This window comes from Anguilla rostrata, chromosome 3, assembly GCF_018555375.3.
Source record: "Anguilla rostrata isolate EN2019 chromosome 3, ASM1855537v3, whole genome shotgun sequence".
Classification (NCBI taxonomy): Eukaryota; Metazoa; Chordata; class Actinopteri; order Anguilliformes; family Anguillidae; genus Anguilla; species Anguilla rostrata.
In genome coordinates this window covers 70,518,473-70,536,915 of record NC_057935.1, presented here as the reverse complement: position 1 = coordinate 70,536,915, position 18,443 = coordinate 70,518,473, and the positions used below count along the sequence as shown (strand labels likewise).

The 18,443-nt window shown below is 45.8% G+C and overlaps 1 protein-coding gene and 2 non-coding genes across 4 annotated transcripts; 1 reads left to right on the top strand and 2 right to left on the bottom strand.

Annotated features, from left to right (window-relative positions):
* Window positions 1–2,474: 2,474 nt before the first annotated feature.
* On the bottom strand, window positions 2,475–2,592 carry LOC135252084 (U5 spliceosomal RNA). The gene has a single exon (XR_010329314.1). It is a non-coding gene; the product is annotated as a U5 spliceosomal RNA (small nuclear RNA).
* A 1,078-nt stretch (window positions 2,593–3,670) lies between these two features.
* On the bottom strand, window positions 3,671–3,788 carry LOC135252083 (U5 spliceosomal RNA). Its single transcript, XR_010329313.1, has one exon. It is a non-coding gene; the product is annotated as a U5 spliceosomal RNA (small nuclear RNA).
* Window positions 3,789–5,969: 2,181 nt separating this feature from the next.
* idh1 (isocitrate dehydrogenase (NADP(+)) 1) lies at window positions 5,970–17,905 on the top strand. 2 transcript variants are annotated; one of them, XM_064329583.1, is made up of 9 exons: window positions 5,970–6,312; window positions 8,206–8,335; window positions 11,554–11,845; window positions 12,307–12,409; window positions 13,028–13,205; window positions 14,725–14,876; window positions 15,183–15,323; window positions 16,423–16,585; window positions 17,109–17,905. In XM_064329583.1, exons 1-9 carry the CDS (start codon window positions 6,243–6,245, stop codon window positions 17,200–17,202), a joined length of 1,323 nt encoding a protein of 440 aa, XP_064185653.1. In that variant the 5' UTR covers window positions 5,970–6,242; the 3' UTR covers window positions 17,203–17,905. The 2 variants fall into 2 exon arrangements, with proteins under 2 accessions (XP_064185653.1, XP_064185654.1); XM_064329584.1 differs by lacking the exon at window positions 5,970–6,312 and adding an exon at window positions 6,725–6,925.
* The last annotated feature ends 538 nt before the right edge of the window (window positions 17,906–18,443 follow it).

Below are 18,443 nucleotides of genomic sequence, written 5' to 3'. Positions count from 1 at the left end.
CTCTGGATAAGAGCGTCTGCCAAATGCCTGTAATGTAATGTAATGTAATGTAAACCTTTCTGCTGGGGGGGGCTTTGCATACCTGACCTGTCTACGGGCAATACTTGGAAAGTCTTCCAGGGCCCTGTTTCATGAAGCCGGATTACTGAGCTATAGCTGGACAGCTGCGCTGAGTAAAACCCAGAACAGCTCTTTTTACTTCAGTCCATGTTCCAGATTTGAGACGGTTCCGGGTTTTACTCAGTGCAGTTATCCAGCTGTAACTCAGTAGTCCTGCTTTGTGATAACAGGCCCCAGGTCTGGCCTTGGCTTCAACAGTTTCCCCTTAACGTCCATGTCTTAATGACGTTTCAGTCTGACAGTGGAGTATCTTCTCGTAGCCTTCCCCTGTTTTGTAAGAGACAATTATCTTTGTTCTCCAGCTCTCGGCTGCCGGAGCTGTGGTTCTCAGGCTCGGTCCCCGGGGGACGAGGCATGCTGGTTGTCATTCCCACCAGAGCTGCAATCCCAGAATTTTAACAAAGCAGTTCATTTCACTTAACTAGGTCTGTGTCATGTTTAAGGGAGCATTTACCCTCTTAAGCCACATTTTATGTCAGAAAGAACTATGCATGCCAGGAAGAATACAAGTCCTGTGTTCACATTGTGCTTGTTGTGCTATGTTGCAGCCAATTACACAAAAGTAGCTGACAAAATTTTTTTTACCTGATTAAATTAAAGACTGGGATGAGAAAATAGGCTACTAATTAAGTTGTTGAACATGTGTTTAAGTTCCTTAAACATAAATGATAATTTTTCCTTGAGCTTGTTATCACAATGTAGGTTTGGCTCATTATCATTTTCTTTGTCTTTTCAATTCTTCATTATCTACCATACGGTTAATTTTAGTGGCCACGTGTCCACACTTTTCACCAATTAAGAGCCTATTGATTCACCTCAATCTTGAATTTGAACAGTTATAAAGCACCATTCGTTGCTTCAAGTAATCGCTCGCAGTATAGCAGAACGTGAAGATGGGATTTTTTTATTCTTCATGGCAACCACAGCTGTTTCTGACATAATGTGGCTTAAGAGAGTAAACAATCCCATAAAACACGAAAAGCGTAATAAAGACATTTCAACAGCTTAAAAATTCCGTTGTTTCAATTGTTAGAAAAAAACCCCAGCGTACATGGTGTCCCCGAGGACTGATTTTGCGAATCTCCGGCTTGGAGGAGGAGTCCATGGTTTTTGGTCAGTGTATTAAACACTGGAATGGTTTTCATCCGACTGAATTTAAGGCTGCAGCTCTGGTCCTGGGGAACCGGTTTTCTTTTTGTTGCTCTGCACTTCATTAGTGGGATTGCTTGATATCTTTCTTTTTTTTTTTTTTTTTTAATTATCTGCACTTTCCGCCGAAGTTTTCTAGCTCCAACTAGTCCTACAGTTTTTGCACTACGTTCAGACTTTTTACACCAACATGACCGACTAGTTCCAGACATCTAGCTCCACAGATTTTTTTGAAATGTTCAAAACTTCTTGAGATATTCAATTTTTTGTGAGCAATTTTTCACCATAGGAAAGCATTGTAGAATGTTAATTTAGGCGCCCTCTAGAGTTCACAAAACATATTGCTCATACCCATCGGTAAGCAAACCCCACACAATTCCTCCAGGAATTGTAACCTTTCTAGTTAATCAATTGGTAGATGATGAGAAGGTTAAATACCTTCACCTGGTTACTTGGGTCTGAATTCGTGCTGATTTAGAGAAGCCTCAATCGTTTAGGTAACTGTGTAGTGTAACTAATCTAACGTAACGAACAAACGTGATTAATCTTAGCAAATGTAGCAGCACACGATGCAGCAAGTAAATGAGCCTACTCGTGATCAAGCGCGTTTTTCTTTCGGAGCGAACACGGGAAGCCCCGCCACAAAGCAGGGCTTTAACCTGATTTATACTTCGTGGTAGCCTACGACGATTGCGACGTGTCGCACGACGTTTTACATTTATACTTCGGGCTGTGGAGAGGGTTCTGTTGCCCGTGGTAACGAGACGCCAAACCCCTGATGTTTACATCTGTGAAAACATTGCGCCTGGTGAAATTACTGAGAAATGGGGGGAATACATTTAATGTCTACTTTTGTTTTAAAAAAATTGATGAACACCTCTAGAATTCTGTGAAGTCACAGAACGTCATACTTTGTCACGCAGTGTTGATCGAACGGCCAAATGTGGAACACCGAAATTTATTTTCATGGACGTGCCATCAGTTTCGGTTTATCTGAGTGACAGAACCATACAGCGTAAGGACAGAACGCATCTGTGTGTGCAACTACTTCCCTCGTTGAAATGCGTAATTTTTGTTAAGCGAAACATCCGTCGTGCGATGAAGTCCGAATTACCTCATAAGCAGAACAACTGATCAACCTCGGTTCTTCCCAGTATATTTACAGTACGTTTTCAATTAAAAATTTTTTTTGAACCAGTATAGGAAGCCCCACCGTAAGGCAGGGCTAACAAAAAATTAGTTGATACTCATAAATGTTCCTCTCCACGGAAATCTTTAGTAAAAGGCGAAAGATTTATGCGATCTGAAGAGAAACCAGAGTGTACTGAGGTGCTAACGACTTTGGTAGGGGCCGGATCAAAGGCACCACTTCACACATTGACGGGTAGAATACACATCCGATACAATGATCCTATTAACTGACCGGACTACTGTTCTTAATACGGTGCATTGAGTGGATTTGCATTACAATTATTATCTTAAGTATAAATGCGAGCCGAAACATTTAATAAGTACAGAAACGAGTGCACTGTGGGTAATTTAAAATGTGACGTCACACCCCAGGTTCATTTAACCCTTTAGTGTACGCATCGTTTTTGCGTTCCAATTTTTGGTTTAATGTTTAGGCTACATTTCAGTATTAGGCTACTGAGCTTACTGGCTCAGTATAGATCTGCATTATTAGGTTTTATTATGTAGATGTAAATGTCCAATGGGGAGACATGTTGTTAGTGGGATAGGTGGCAGGAAAAATAAGAATGAGAAGAAGAAGAAGAAGAAGGAGGAGAAAACGCAAAATCCCCTTAGTTTGGGCCTTTATTGTGTGGACATGTGAAGTTATTTATGAATTCTGTCTGTTGAAATGGGGTGAGAATGTACAGAATTTAATGTTTTTAAGGGCTGAGTGTCTGTGGCTGTTGTGGTTATTTATGTGGGGAACCCTGAAAAGTGCCAAACTCTCGGTGCTGTATAGGTATGGGGCATGCCCCCGCCAAGGCGTAACTTGGCGGGGTGGCATTCCTGCCATCCCAACATCTACTTTTGTTTTTTAAAAATTGATGCACACCTCTAGAATTTTGTGAAGTCACAGAACTTCATATTTTGCCACGCAGTGTTGATTGAACGGCAAATGTAGAACACCGAAAATTATTTTCATGGACCTGCCATCATTTCGGTTTATTTGAGTGACAGAACCATACAGCGTATGGACAAAACGCATTTGTGTGTGCAACAACTTCCCTCGTTGAAAATCCGTGATTTTTATTAAGCGAAACCCCCGTCCTGCAATGGAATCCGAATTACTTCATAAGTGGAATAATTAACCAACGTAAGATTCGTCTTAACGTATCTATATTACATTTCTAGTTGGGATTTCTTTTTTTTTTTTTAAACCAGTATAGGAAGCCCCACCGTAAAGCAGGGCTAACAAAAAATTAGTTGATACTCATAAATGTTCCTCTCCACGGAAATCTTTAGTAAAAGGCGAAAGATTTATACGATCTGAAGAGAAACCAGAGTGTACTGAGGTACTAACGACTTTGATAGGGGCCGGATCAAAGGCACCACTTCACACATTGACGGGTAGAATACACATCCGATACAATGATCCTATTAACTGACCGGACTACTGTTCTTAATACGGTGCATTTAGTGGATTTGCATTACATTACAATTGTTATCTTAAGTGTAATTACGAGCAGAAACATTTAATAAGTACGAGTGCGCAGTAGGTAATTTCAAATGTGACGTCACACTTAAGGTTCATTTAACCCTTTAGTGTACGCTGCGTTTCTGCGTTCCAATTTTTGGTTTAATGTTTAGGCTACATTTCAGTATTAGGCTACTGAGCTTACTGGCTCAGTAGGCCTATAGATCTGCATTGTTTAATTACCCAACAATGACCGCATAACTGAAAAATGTTGCCCCATATGTAAACGGTAACTCATTTTAACGTCTCAGTGACTCGGTCATACGGTGAGCCCCCTACAGTCTGATTTCGTCTCACTGCACATATTCCTCTGAACACCTGTTTACTTCGAAAATCTGAAATAGAAGACATTCCCCACTAAGACAGTGTTTTTCAACACTGGTCCTGGGGACCCACTGCCCTGCATGTTTTAGATGTTTCCCTGCTCCAACACACCTGATTCAAATGAATGGGCCATCATCAAGCTCTGCAGAAGCCTGATAACGACCCATTCATTTGACTCAGGTGTGTTGGGTGTTGGAGCAGGGAGACATCTAAAACATGCAGGACAGTTGGTCCCCAGGACCAGGGTTGAAAAACACTGGCTTAAGATGTGGATGCCAGATGGAAAAGTGGATTCAAGAGAAAGAAAAAAAAAAAGAAAATCTTAAGATGTGGACAAGCTTGTGCGCCAGCTGTGCGCGTGCGGAAGAACTTTCCCCATAGTGACAAATGACAAGGAAATCTGCCCTCTCGCTCAAGAGGAGGGTAAGAGAACCCTATCGCCACAGGGACAAGACGCGTATGCAGTCTTAGATGACAGCTCCGAGCTGGCAATCACTGTCCCATGAGTTCTGGTTTTCATGCCAACTTCTTACTTAAAAAGCCCTAGCATTCACGCCATCTGCCGTTTGAGCTACACCTCTTGATGCGCGCACGAACGACACCCGAGGGCCACCCTTGTGCCCCCTTGTATGAAACGTTGTGCTGTGATCTAATCTGCCAGTGAACCAGCGTTGGCGTAAACTAATTTAGCCTGGATAATTGTTGGAGACGACAGCCTCAATAGACACCAGTCCTCCAGGAGGTGTAATTGACAACCCCTGCCAGGAATGGTCGACCACACAAAGTTAATAAGACACGGATACTTAAATGTGGACCTCGAATCCAAAACAGGCGCTGGTCTTCTTCCCCCCCCCCCCCAGGTAATTAACTGAACAGCTACTGCGACTTGTGTTTACATCTGACTCCCAGGTAAAGGGAGGGTGGAGGGGAAGCAGCTGTTCTTGGATCTGGAGGGCCATGATTTGAGTAACACGGCAATAAGAGACACAGCCGTTTCTGTTAAGAAACTACTGCCTTGAGGTTAAATTCACGATGTCAGCAATGATCTTAAGACCCTCTGCTGATGACTGCCCAAGAGCAGAAGTATCAGATAACTACAGTGTATTGGGCATGACTGAGCAGTCATACCAAACTGTCACTTACTTGACTGCAAAAATACGTCCTACTTGAGGAGTCTAGAGCAGCAACTGGGATGGGACTCAAATGCAGCCCCCTACACACTACCCTCTAGAGTCTAGACAGTTGACAAGGACCATGGGACAGCCCAATGTCAAACTTTCCATTGGACAAACTCTGATTCCGACCACTCTTGTCATATGTGGTGAAATAATGTTGTTCTCCCACTAAGTGTGGTATGCACAGAGTGCCTTTGTTAACTGAAATATGAATGAGGTTCATTAGAAAATGAAATATTCCAAAACATTTATTTATTTAAACGACTGGCTACTCCTTGTGATAAGTTAATTGAACAGGAAACATAATAACATTATGTCAGTCTGTGTATTACGTATTTTAACACGATATCCTAAGTATGTTGTAAAAATTCATATGAATAGGTGAAAAGGGATTCTCTTAATCTTGCATCCCCGGAAACACGACACACGGTTCAAGCGCATTATGGGGCGATCGAACTCAACGAAATGGTAGCCAGAGGATGCGCTACGGAGTTCAGCCGGTGGGAAATGATAGCACGGGGGTAGAATTTAAACTGAAGTGTTCGGGTTCGGAGAGGAGGTGCTCGGCTGTGTTTCCTTCAATGAATAGACCGAGGAAGTTGCAGTCACGAGCGAACCTGCGAATAGGAACAGGTTACGAGGGGACAGAATCTGTAAATTTAGCTCGAAACAGCCTGCTGAAACGGGACATTAGCCTACGTCTAAACGATTCCCTCCGCTATTGCCGATGACTAAACAAATTTTAAGGAGGCAGAGTTGAAAAGTTTATGGCCCCCCCTCCCCCATCCATTATCCAAGCGGAAATGCTGAACGTGGCTCACCGCCTGCGCTTCGGAGGTCAGTGAATATTTTTGCAAGCGACTTACGAGCTACAAATTACATCATTAAGAATTTGTTGCCTACCTATATGCCTAAATTGACGTGGCAATTGACCTGACAAAATATGTTTCGTTAAGTTAATAGGCATAATACACGTGGTGGTTAATATGGCCACATGAAAGGTTACATCCAGGAATAAGCAAAGGGATCATCATATCATATCAGGTGTCCAGAACGACATACAAGTTCAGTGAACGACAACGTTGCTAAACTACACAGTGTGGGCTTTACGGCGTAGATGGAATTTATTCGGGACACAGACAAACGCAGCAGTGTTGCACATAATCTCCGCCCTATTAGACCGTCCTGTATCTGTGGCGATAAGAGGTGGGCTCCCAGTATTGGTTGTACGGCTTTCCTGGTGTTTCATGATTGGCTGGGGCACTGCCCGGAGAAGCGAATGGAGAGTTGCTTGAGGGAGAGGTACGCCTCTGTTTAAATGGAGCCGCCGCTACCTAGAAAACTGGCAAAGAGCTTTGAAGATCCGTCTTGAGTCAAACAAGTGACTCCTGCCATCTCAATCATCCACTCCGCGAGCATCAATTCCCGTGATTACGCAAAACTAACGGAGGTACAGTAGGCGTCAGTTGCGCTGAATTTTCATTTGAATCGTAACTTTGCGGCATAATCCTTGTTGTTTGATCTCGCCGTATCGAAAATTCAATTTTTATCTTAATGCCAAAAATAATTTCCAACTGCGACACTTGACAAGACTAGTGCAAGTGTTGTGCTTTGTTGTGAAGAAATGTTGGTAAACTGGCAAGTTTTGGTGCAACAGCTTCCGAGAATTGTAGTCTAATTCATTGTTTCATGCAGTTTTAACGAGTGGCGTCTGAAGTTATATAGTCCTGTTTAATATTTTCCTTGTTCCATTTATATAGCCTACTTGTAATCAAAGTTCATAACGTAGGCCTAGTCTAAACGAACTTCTCCCTTGAATTGTCCACTTTCAACATTCAACGTAGCCGAGCAAATTAGCATGATCACGCGTGTTATGTTTTGTGTTATGCAACATTACCTGTTTGCAACTGCATTGTTGCTTGAATAATGGTCCCGTTGACGTTAATGTGGTTCCCACGATAGAATGCATCTAAAGTAGCAACTGTAATTAGAATGTAAAGTTTATAAATAAACTTTAGTGTGGTTGCTTCGGCAGTTGCCTGATGAAAAAGTCAGCATCTTAAAATTTACCATTATTGTATGGGTTAGTTTAGTTGACAAGTTTTCGCATGAGTAAGTAGGATCGGGTGAAGGTTTGTAATAATAATAATAATAATAATAATAACAATAATAATAACAATAATAATAAAAATTATTATTATTATTGTTATCGTTCTTATTGTTGTTGTTGATAGTAGCAGTTGCATTTCTTGTATTACTGATGTACTACTAATAATAAAACAGGCCTTATAATAATAATAGTACAATAAATTGGAAATATTAATGTAACATAGTTATATAGCTATATGGCTAGGCTAGATTACAATGAAATAGTAGACTGGCATCAAGATTCTGGTAGCTAAGTGCAGTTTTGGAATGGTATGTCTAGCTTAAAAGCTGTAGTAGCATTTAGAAATTTAGGCGGAAAGAAAATGAGAAGTAGTATGCAAGAAACGAGGCAGCGGGTTGCTGAAGCAACCACACTAATGTTGTGTTGTCAGTCTGTTACAGCAAAGTATTGCAATAGTGTAGTGTAGTGTAATAGCTGAGCCTTACGGACGTTGTTTTTGAATACGAGTTGGTGCAGGATGCAAAGATAAGCAGCCAGGGGTCTGTCAATGAGGCAGACCCCCCCCCCCCCCATCCACCACCAAAAAAAGTGTGTCTTCACAGCCCACGTGTCTCTTTTAGGCGCGGAGATGTCCAAGAAGATCCAGGCCGGCTCGGTGGTGGAGATGCAGGGAGACGAGATGACCAGAGTCATCTGGGAGCTCATCAAGGAGAAGCTCATCTTCCCTTACGTCGAAATGGACCTGCACAGGTGAGGCCTGCCCTCAGGTTCAGGTGTGTCCCGAGAGTCCGCATCTCATCATGGGCCACGCTTCAGCTGGGGAGGTGGCACTGCAGTGTAACGGGTAAAGAGCTGGTCTTGTAACCTAAAGGTCACAGGTTCGATTCCATGGTTGGATACTGCTGTTGTACCCTGCATTGCCTCAGTATATAGCCAGCTGTATAATTGGACGCAATGTAAATGTTATGTAAAAAAAAAAAAAAAAGTTGTGTAAGTCGCTCTATATACATCCCTCTCTCTGTGCATGAAGTGGTCTTCCCACTCCTGATTGGTCAGAACTTTGGACTGTGACCCCGCAGAATAAATGTACATACCCTGACCTTCGGCACCAATCGTTGCGGTTAATGTGGTCGCATGTTATCTCAGAGTGGGCTTGGCGTCACCTCTCTCGCGCTCTTCTAAAAGCACGTTTTACATTAGTTGGCAAAACTGTCATCTCTAAACGAGTCTTTGCACACCTGGGGGTTCATCAGATCACAGGCGGTGGTGGGCCGCTAAGCTGAAAATTGACAGGGCGGAAAACTTCCTCTCAAACCGATTATCGATCTCAACCTGTTTTCAGTCTTATTCCTTGATTATTAGCAAATACAGTGATTAATTCACAAATTACTGTGGCGTCAGCCATTGCAAGTTCTTCTCAATTAGACCATTAGGCGAGTAATAAAAAACATTTTATGTTTGTTTTTAGCAGTTACACTTGGAGAATATTCATGGCAAAGATCTACAATGCGCTGATTTTGTGATTCGAATGATCCTGTTGGATAGCCTTTATCGCAGGTTGTGATTAAAACTAATGCAGTGTTAAACTGAGTGGTGTATATCTTTATGTTAAAACTAAAACTTCATAGTTTTATCTCCCTAACATGATGTGAAGAAATAAACTGTGTGTTTGCTGGTCAATGGACTATTCAGATCTTTTTTTAATCAAGGAAAATGAATGAAAACGGGTGGGCAATGAGGCCAATGATCAGTTTAAAGGGAAGTTTCCAGCCTAATTCATTTTTACCTCACCGGCTGCCACTGATCGCAGGTGTTTATTGGAGAGAAACCAAATCATCCTAAGAATAAAGAAAAGCACTCTGGCACACTGTGTGCTTGCAATAACACAACTCCAAGTATACAGTATGTGGGAGGGCTTTTATTTATTTTTGACACCACTGTGTCTGCCACAAAACTCACACTCTAAAAATAAATCGATGATGAACTCCTTTTACGTGCATCATCAGTGGATTTAAAAACGATTTTAAGAGAGGTGAGGAGAGGGGGTGACATCTCAACTCCCACCAGTCTAAATCTGAAAGTGTAGCGTGCATCTTAATCTCAGAGTGTAGGGGTTCCCCGGTAACGTTCTCAGTCTGGTAGCGTCCGTCAAAGCTAAGTGGGTCAGCCGCAGAGCGCTCAGCTGGAGTTTAAACCCCTGTGACGTGGTGATTAGCTGCTCCAGTTGTGATGCAGTCCTGTGGTCCAGAGGGTTAAACCTGAGGTTTAAGGTCCAGGTGAAGCACGCTGCGGTCGACCCGTCGAGTCTCGCTGGGATTTTGGAACGCTTGTGACCTTTAAGACCTTTTTGGCGCGTTTCCTGGGAGACGGAATGCGGTTTTTTTGGACAGAGGTCAGCCAAGGTCACTTCAGACTGTGGGGGGATGGGGGTTGTGTGTGTGTGTGTGTGTGTGGGTGTGTGTGGGGGTGGTTTCTGAGTGCTGTTGCCTGGAATGTGTGCAGAATCAGAGAAGCAGTGAGCTTCTCTTGGGCTTTAGCCCCCAGTTGTTAGCCCCCCAGTCACATGGTTATGGAGCATTGCATGTCTGTGAGGTGGACAGAGCTTCCGTTCTGACTGTTGTTACATATTTAATTCAGATTATACAGTCTTCCCCACATTTGGAAGTGGAGCCACAAGCCTCCATTTTGTTTGATGTCGTGGGGGGAGGGGAGGGGAGGGGGAAATGGGTGAAAGGTCATCACGGGTGCTGCACAATAGCCAGCTACCAAATAGAGATGCTTGCTTGAGATTATTCCTAATGGCTAGTGCAGCACATTGACCGTGACAGAACCAGTAGGGACTACCAAGACGAAAACACGTCATAGCAGCCCCTGCCTCTATAGACTGCTTTTTTGAGACTTCAGATAGTGGGAATACTCCTGATTTTGGCCTAAATACCCAAATTGGAGTGGTGTAATCATCTTGTGTTTACTTAAAGTACATCAAACGAGTAAGAAGGTAGATATTTAACGCCAGATGTCCTGGTGTTACACCACCTTCCTGGCTGGATTCCTAACTGTGCCTATCTGTGGTGGAGTGCTCCTCCCTTGCAGTAAACTCATTACAGGCATCTTATCCAGATGGACTTACGCAACTTTTTACACACCATTTACACTGCATCCATTTATACAGCTGGATATACACTGCAGCAATGCAGGTGAAGTACCTTGCTCCAAGGGTACGACGGCAGTATCCTACCCTGGGAATCGAACCTGTGACCTGTTGGTTACAAGACCAGTTTCTAACCCATTACACTACACTGCCGCCCGCATTTCATCTCGTCTCCCACGGTTACTCCAGGCCGTCGGTGCTGTAAAAGAGGAATGTCATATCAGGAAGGCTTGCCCGGTTCGTAAGGCAAAACAACACACGGGCCCGATATGGTCTGGTTATGCAGATAACGTGTTAAAGGATGAGCGTGTGTAAACATATGAAAGGAAAATGTCCAGTGTTTACATAGGACAGATTTTATTATTTTCAGTTATATAATATCATTCTTTGTAATGAGGTCTAATATTATAATATATTATTGGGGAAAATATATTATTTATTCAACAATCTTTTTCTCTGAGCAATTTTATTCATATGAAAGAATTTAATTGTCCCATTAAACATGCAGTAACGCTGTTTAGTGAGTTGAGTCTTTATTATCCCCATCTGCATTATAGTATACAATAGATGACAATTACTGTAAGAAGATTACCTTTATTATTTATTTTATGAAGCTGTCCTCAAGGATGTGGATAATTTTTGAGGGCACTGTATGTATTATTAAGAGCAAAAAGTATTTTATTTTATGACCCCATTCGAATGTTTAATAACCCAAAGTTCAAAACTGTAAAGATTTAAGTAGTAGTTTCAACGTAATTCCTGTACCCAATGTGTTACTATGAGGTCTTCATTCTTTGCCCTTTTTTTTTGGTGCCAGCTTCGACCTGGGCATGGAGAACCGTGACGCCACGGACGACCGGGTGACGGTGGAGGCGGCGGAGGCGGTGCGGCGCCACAGCGTGGGCATCAAGTGCGCCACCATCACGCCCGACGAGAAGCGCGTGGAGGAGTTCGGGCTGAAGCAGATGTGGAAGTCGCCCAACGGCACCATCCGCAACATCCTGGGCGGGACGGTGTTCCGCGAGGCCATCATCTGCAAGAACATCCCCCGCCTGGTGCCCGGCTGGCTAAAGCCCATCATCATCGGCAGACACGCCCACGGGGACCAGGTACCGCCCGCCCGCCCATCGCCTCTTTCTCTCTCTCTCTCTGCAGTGCCGCTGTACCCTGAGGAAGAGAGTGTGTGTGTGTGTGTGTGTGTGTGTGTGTGTCTGTCTGTGTCTCTCTCTCTCTCTGTCTGCAGTACTGTTTACCCTGAGGGAGTGTGTGTGTGTCTGTGTGTGTTTGAAAGAGACTGAGAGAAAGAGTGTGCATGTCTGTGTGTCTGTACGTGCGTGCATGCACGTGCGTGCGTGTGTGTGTGTGTGCTTGTGTGTGCGTGCGTGCGTGTGTGTGCTTGTGTGTGCGTGCATGTGTGTGTCCTGGAGTGCTGGTTACGTTTCTGGTTCTTGTTCCATCTGAGCTCGGTCGCAGGAGTCTGACGGGTGATTAGAAGTCTGAGCCTGAATGTGCTGGGTGGTGAAACGCTGAGGGCCTCCAGCACAGGGTCACCTTGCGCTCCCTCCCGCAGTACAAGGCCACGGACTTCGTGGTGCCCGGCCCGGGGAGGGTGGAGATGACCTACACCCCCAAGAGCGGCGAGCCCGTCACCTACGTCATCCACGACTTCGAAGGTACGCTCGCCCCTGCCACCATTCATCTTCGTTTCTACTCCATTATTCCCTGGTCTCAGGATTCACTGATTTATCCTCCCTCTTACTGCCCCCCCCTCCCCCTTTTTTTTTGAGCTCATAGTTCTTAACCCTTTAAGGTGTAAGATCACACACGTGTTGTTATAATGTTCTTCTTAACTGAACATTCTAATGCTGATGTCACAATCGCTGCTGGTGACTGAAAGCAGTAGAGTTCTAGAACACTGATTTAGAATGTTCAAAAATAAAAACGTTCCAAAAAACCTTTTGTTCAAAGGGTTAAATGAACAGGAACTGCGTTCTCGTGGTATTCTAGGTGTAAATCACTATCTGGCCCTTGAAGAATGGAATGTTCTATAAGCATAAGGGCTGTTTTTACCTTAGTCAGAACAGGCTGGTAAATCAGTTGCCTGTTTTCTTTTCTTTTCTTTTTTTTCACCTTATCTGCGCAAAAACTTTGCAGAGTCTGAACTCTGATACAGACGCCCCACTCAATGGCCGGGCTCTCGTACCGTGTGCGTTTATTTTATGAATGAGCGAGAGCTCACTGAGCGGGAAATGTGAGGGCCGGTGTGTGACGCGTCGGGATTGGCTCCTCAGGCACCGGGGGCGTGGCTCTGGGGATGTACAACACGGACCGGTCCATCCGGGACTTCGCCCACAGCTCCTTCCAGATGGGCCTGACCAAGGGCTGGCCGCTCTACCTCAGCACCAAGAACACCATCCTGAAGAAGTACGACGGCCGCTTCAAGGACATCTTCCAGGAGATCTACGAGAAGTATGCGTCCCTCTCCCTCTCTCTCTCGCTCTCTCTCTCTTCATCCGTCTCTCACTCTACCTTTCTCTTCTCCCTTTTCTTTCATTCCCCCTCTCTCATTATCTCTCTCTATCTCTCTCTTTTTCCATCCCTCTCTGACTCAACCTTTCTCATCCCCCTCTCATTCTCTTTCTGCCCGGTCTCTCCCAATTCAAATCAATTCAATACACTTTATTGGCATGACAAATTTATAAAATTGTATTGCCAAAGCTTGATAGATAAGCAAAAAAGGAAAACCGTGACATGCAGGAAAAGAAGTAACAATAATGCTAGGATAGGATCTGGATATTATATAAACATATCTCTCCCCCCTCCCTCTCTCTCTCTTATTCACCCTCTTGCAACACCGTCTTACACCGAGCATCCAGTTTTATTGTAAAATGGGTATTGCTCAAAATGAATACATTCAGGATCTGTTCCAGGTCTTGAGGATGTGCTCTATGATGCTACACAATTGCTTAAATCTGTTCGGCAGAGATGGGGAACGTCTTAATTACTTAATTAACCCTAACGCTAATTTACAAAACCTGACATTTTAGCTGCTCTTCTCGATAAGCACATGAACGACAGCCGAAGTCTGTCCTTGTGTCCCTACATGAAACCTTTTCCTGTGATCTAATCTACGGGTGAACCAGTGTTGGTGTAAACAGCCAATTATCTCATTTGGCCCGGGTAATTGGTGGAAACAAAAAAACCTGCACACACACACACACACACACACACACACCCCGGCCCTCCAGGACCCGAATTGCCCACTCCTGCTGTTAAGGGTGGTGCCTTTACCTGGTGTTATCAAGCTTGTTATTCCACCAATCTCTGCAGTGCTGAGTCATGCCTCTGAGGTGGTGATGTAATCAGCCCCACAGACTGCATGGCTGCATGCAGGACCCGGCAGCTTCTCACATCACATCGCTAACGCAGTAATGATCTCAGTGACCACCTTCTCTCTTACGCCTTGTTTACACGTGATGACCTCACTGGCGTAACAAATGCATCGGAATCCTGTGATGTCACAGCAGCATTGATGGTTGGTTGGTTGGTCACTAAATGTGTGGAGTCGTCATGCTCTACCAATGACGCTCAGCGGGTTTGGAGTGGTTCAGGTTAGACCAGGAGGGTGGCCAACCCTGGTCCTGGGGAGCCGCAGGGCCTGCTGGTTTTTGTTGTCACTTCAAATACAACGACCCCTTTAGACCCAAGAAACCCGGTGAGGTGAGTCATCTGTGTAATTGACTGCTGAGTAACAACAGAAACCAGCAGACCCTGCGGCTCTCCAGGACCTGGGCTGGCCACCCCTGGATTAGACGGTACATATCATCTAATTCGTTAGTGGAGATGGAGGGGCGGTGGGGTAGCTCTGATGACTGTGACTCTCTCTGACCTGCAGGGAGTACTGTGCTAAGTTTGAGGAGAAGGGGGAGGTCCTCCTGATGAGGTACGTGATTGGGGAGGGTCTCTGATCTGCTCTCTCTCTCTGCAGGGAGTACTGTGCTAAGTTTGAGGAGAAGGGCATCTGGTACGAACACAGGCTGATCGATGACATGGTGGCCCAGGCCATGAAGTCGGAGGGCGGCTTCATCTGGGCCTGCAAGAACTACGACGGGGACGTGCAGTCCGACTCCGTGGCCCAGGGTGAGAGGGCCCCCTTCACCTGTCTGTTTCATCCTCCTCTTCCTCACACACCTGTGCAACAGGTATAACAGGGTCAAAACACAGGAGAAAATGAATCTCAAATCAACTCTTTGAGAGGGAATAAGGTCCCAGTTGGATTTCCCTGTACTCTCTTGAGTTCAGTGAACACTGGGCATTTTCCTGTGTAGCCACGGATCTGATTGGATAAGAGCGTCCGCTCAGTGATTGTGATGTGATGTTCAGCTTTGAGTGACAGGAGCGCTGATGCCTCCCTCTGCCCTGCCCCCCTCTCTGCCCCCCCCCCAGGGTACGGGTCTCTGGGCATGATGACCAGCGTGCTGATCTGTCCCGACGGCAGAACTGTGGAGGCTGAGGCGGCCCACGGCACCGTCACCCGCCACTACCGCCAACATCAGCAGGGCAAGGAGACCTCCACCAACCCCATCGGTGAGACGCGCACGCACACACACACACACACACACTCCACCAACCCCATCGGTACTCACACACACACACACACTCACACACACTCCACCAACCCCATCGGTACTCACACACACACACACTCACACACCTCCACCAACCCCATCGGTACTCACACACACACACACTCACACACTCCACCAACCCCATCGGTGAGATACTCACACACACACACACACACACACACACACACACACTCCACCAACCCCATCGGTGAGACGCGCACACACACACACACACACACACACACACACACACACACTCCACCAACCCCATCGGTACTCACACACACACACACTCCACCAACCCCATCGGTACTCACACACACACTCCACCAACCCCATCGGTACTCACACACACACACACACACACTCCACCAACCCCATCGGTACTCACACACACACACACACACACACACACACACACACACACACACACACACATACCCATAAGTGAGAGACACACACACATGCACACACACACGCACACACACACAAATCACGTACAGTCATTTATATGAAGCCCGGGATTCTCTCTGCAAACTCATCTTCTTTCTGAGTGAAAGAGGCAGCATAATTACTGAACCTGCAGGCGGCCCTGCTCCAGCACAGACAGGGGCTCCTTTTCCATTTAAAAAGAGCTGGAAAATATGTTCCGTTTGTCAGGCTCTAATAAGAAATGTTCCAAAGCCTCGTCTAATAAAAAACACAAGTGCACAAACCCCCAGTACACCCCTTCCCAGTACACAACCCCCTCCCCCCCCAGTACACAACCACCCCCCCCCCCAGTACACGCTGGTATTTTCTGTAAGGTTGTCTCTGTGGCTACATGCAATTTGTGTGTGTGTGTGTGTGTGTGTATAAGCTGATCTTGACCCTACTACCGCCCCCCCTACACGCTGGTCTTTTCTGTAAGGTTGTGTGTGTGTGTGTGTGTGTGTGTGTGTGTGTATAAGCTGATCTTGACCCTACTACCGCCCCCCCTTGCCAGTACACGCTGGTCTTTTCTGTAAGGCTGTGTGTGTGTGTGTGTATACGCTGATCTTGACTCCGCCCCTCGCCAGCGTCCATCTTTGCGTGGACCCGGGGCCTGGCCCACCGCGCGGAGCTGGACGGGAACGCGGAGCTGCGCGTGTTCGCCCAGGCTCTGGAGGCCGTCTGCATCGAGACCATCGAGGCCGGCTCCATGACCAAGGACCTGGCTGCCTGCATCAAGGGCCTGCCCAAGTGAGCCTGTCCATCCGTCTGCGCTTAGCAACCTCCGACTGCGCTTAGCAACATCCGTCTGCGCTTAGCAACCTCCGACTGCGCTTAGCAACATCCGACTGCGCTTAGCAACCTCCGTCTGCGCTTAGCAACATCCGTCTGCGCTTAGCAACATCCGACTGCACTTAGCAACATCCGACTGCCTAGCAACATCCAGCTTAGCAACATCCAACTGCGCTTAGCAACATCCGACTGCGCTTAGCAACATCCGACTGCACTTAGCAACATCCGACTGCGCTTAGCAACATCCATCTGCGCTTAGCAACATCCGACTGCGCTTAGCAACATCCAACTGCGCTTAGCAACATCCAACTGCGCTTAGCAACATCTGACTGCGCTTAGCAACATCCACAGGGCCCCTGTCTGTCCATAGGACTGAAACCGCCTAAGTCTTGGACTGCAATTGAATGTTTCCTTGCTTGTACCAACCCCCCTTATTCTTTTCGTTCTCTCCCTCCCTCCCTCCCTCCCTCCCTCTCTCCAGTGTCACGCGTTCAGATTATCTGAACACCTTTGAATTCTTGGACAAGCTGGCGGAGAACCTGAAGATTAAACTGTCGAGCCACCCCAAACTGTGATTCCTTTCCACACGTCTTACACTGGCACACACACACACACACACACGTGCACACACACACACACACACAGTCACAAACGAATTGACACCGCAGCATTCTCAACACCTGCTGGCCCCTTCAATCCAGGACTTTGACTGGCATCAGACTGCAGTGGACCTGTTCCGTCCCAGACCAGAAGCTCAGAGCAGCTCTCCAGTGAGAACCCGGACCCCCGGACCCCCCTCCCTCCCTCCCTCTGGGACAGGGCGTGTACAGCAGGGTGGACAGCACGGCCTGTGTATTGCAGAAGCATGGCCTGGCTGCCTAAAACACCGTCCCTGGAAAGGTTCTAGAGCAGTCTGCAGACGCTTGCATTCACCGCCATTTGCATTAGCGGCTCCTGGCTGTGACTGTGAGGACTATCGCTGTAGTATCCCGTTACCTCTTTTTGTATTTTTTTGTTGTGACTACTGGTGTGTTATGTAAAATGTGCCCCCCCACCTCACTGAAGCAGGACTGTATCTGTACACACAAAAAAGAATTGTCTCTTTTTTACATAACAGCTGACTGTTTTATTATTTGTTAACCTTTTGAGCTGGAAGGTCACATGTATGTGATTGGAATGTTCTTAACTGAACATTCTACTGCTGATGTCGCAATCACCACTGGTGATTGAAAGCAGTGGAGTTCTAGAACACTGACTTAGAATTTTGAAGAACAAAAACATTCCAAAAAAACTACTCTTTGCCGGTATAAAGGTTGGCAAAACTGTGGTGGATTGAATGTATCCAGTGGTGAGAATCTTGTAAGCTGCTTGTTCGAGCCTACTTTCTGTGTCCCGAAACCCCTTTCATTTTATTAGGCATTCCTCAATGAAGCACCATTATGGCTCTTCAGTGATCCCCACATACAGAAATGGGGGGGGGGGGGGGGGTTCAAGGTGGTGTTACAGTTTCTCACTCAAAATCACCTGTGCGGTCTGCTCCAGTGTGATGATGGTCTCCTTAATAAATAGCTTTTGGAAGAATGATCGTGCTGTTTTCAGTGTCTGGCATGTGTACTGGAATAGCTTGATTCATAAGGGGGTTACTTTTGTGGCATCACGTGTGTTTCAAATTTAGCAAAAAAGAAAAAAGACATCTTTCACACAGCATCTTGGTAATGTTTTATTGGGTAGTGTCTGTTTGTCCATATAATTTGGTAGAGAAATGGGTGTGGATCATCTCATTCAGATTTTAATTATTTATGCGTGTCGTTTCCCC

Excerpts from the sequence above, each read along its gene's own strand:
- idh1 (XM_064329583.1), top strand. The coding sequence starts at position 6,243 with ATGGCCCCCCCTCCCCCATCCATTATCCAAGCGGAAATGCTGAACGTG. Across the intron at positions 6,313-8,205 it reads TCACCGCCTGCGCTTCGGAG|GCGCGGAGATGTCCAAGAAG; the intron begins GTCAGTGAATAT and ends TGTCTCTTTTAG. Across the intron at positions 8,336-11,553 it reads GTCGAAATGGACCTGCACAG|CTTCGACCTGGGCATGGAGA; the intron begins GTGAGGCCTGCC and ends TTTTGGTGCCAG.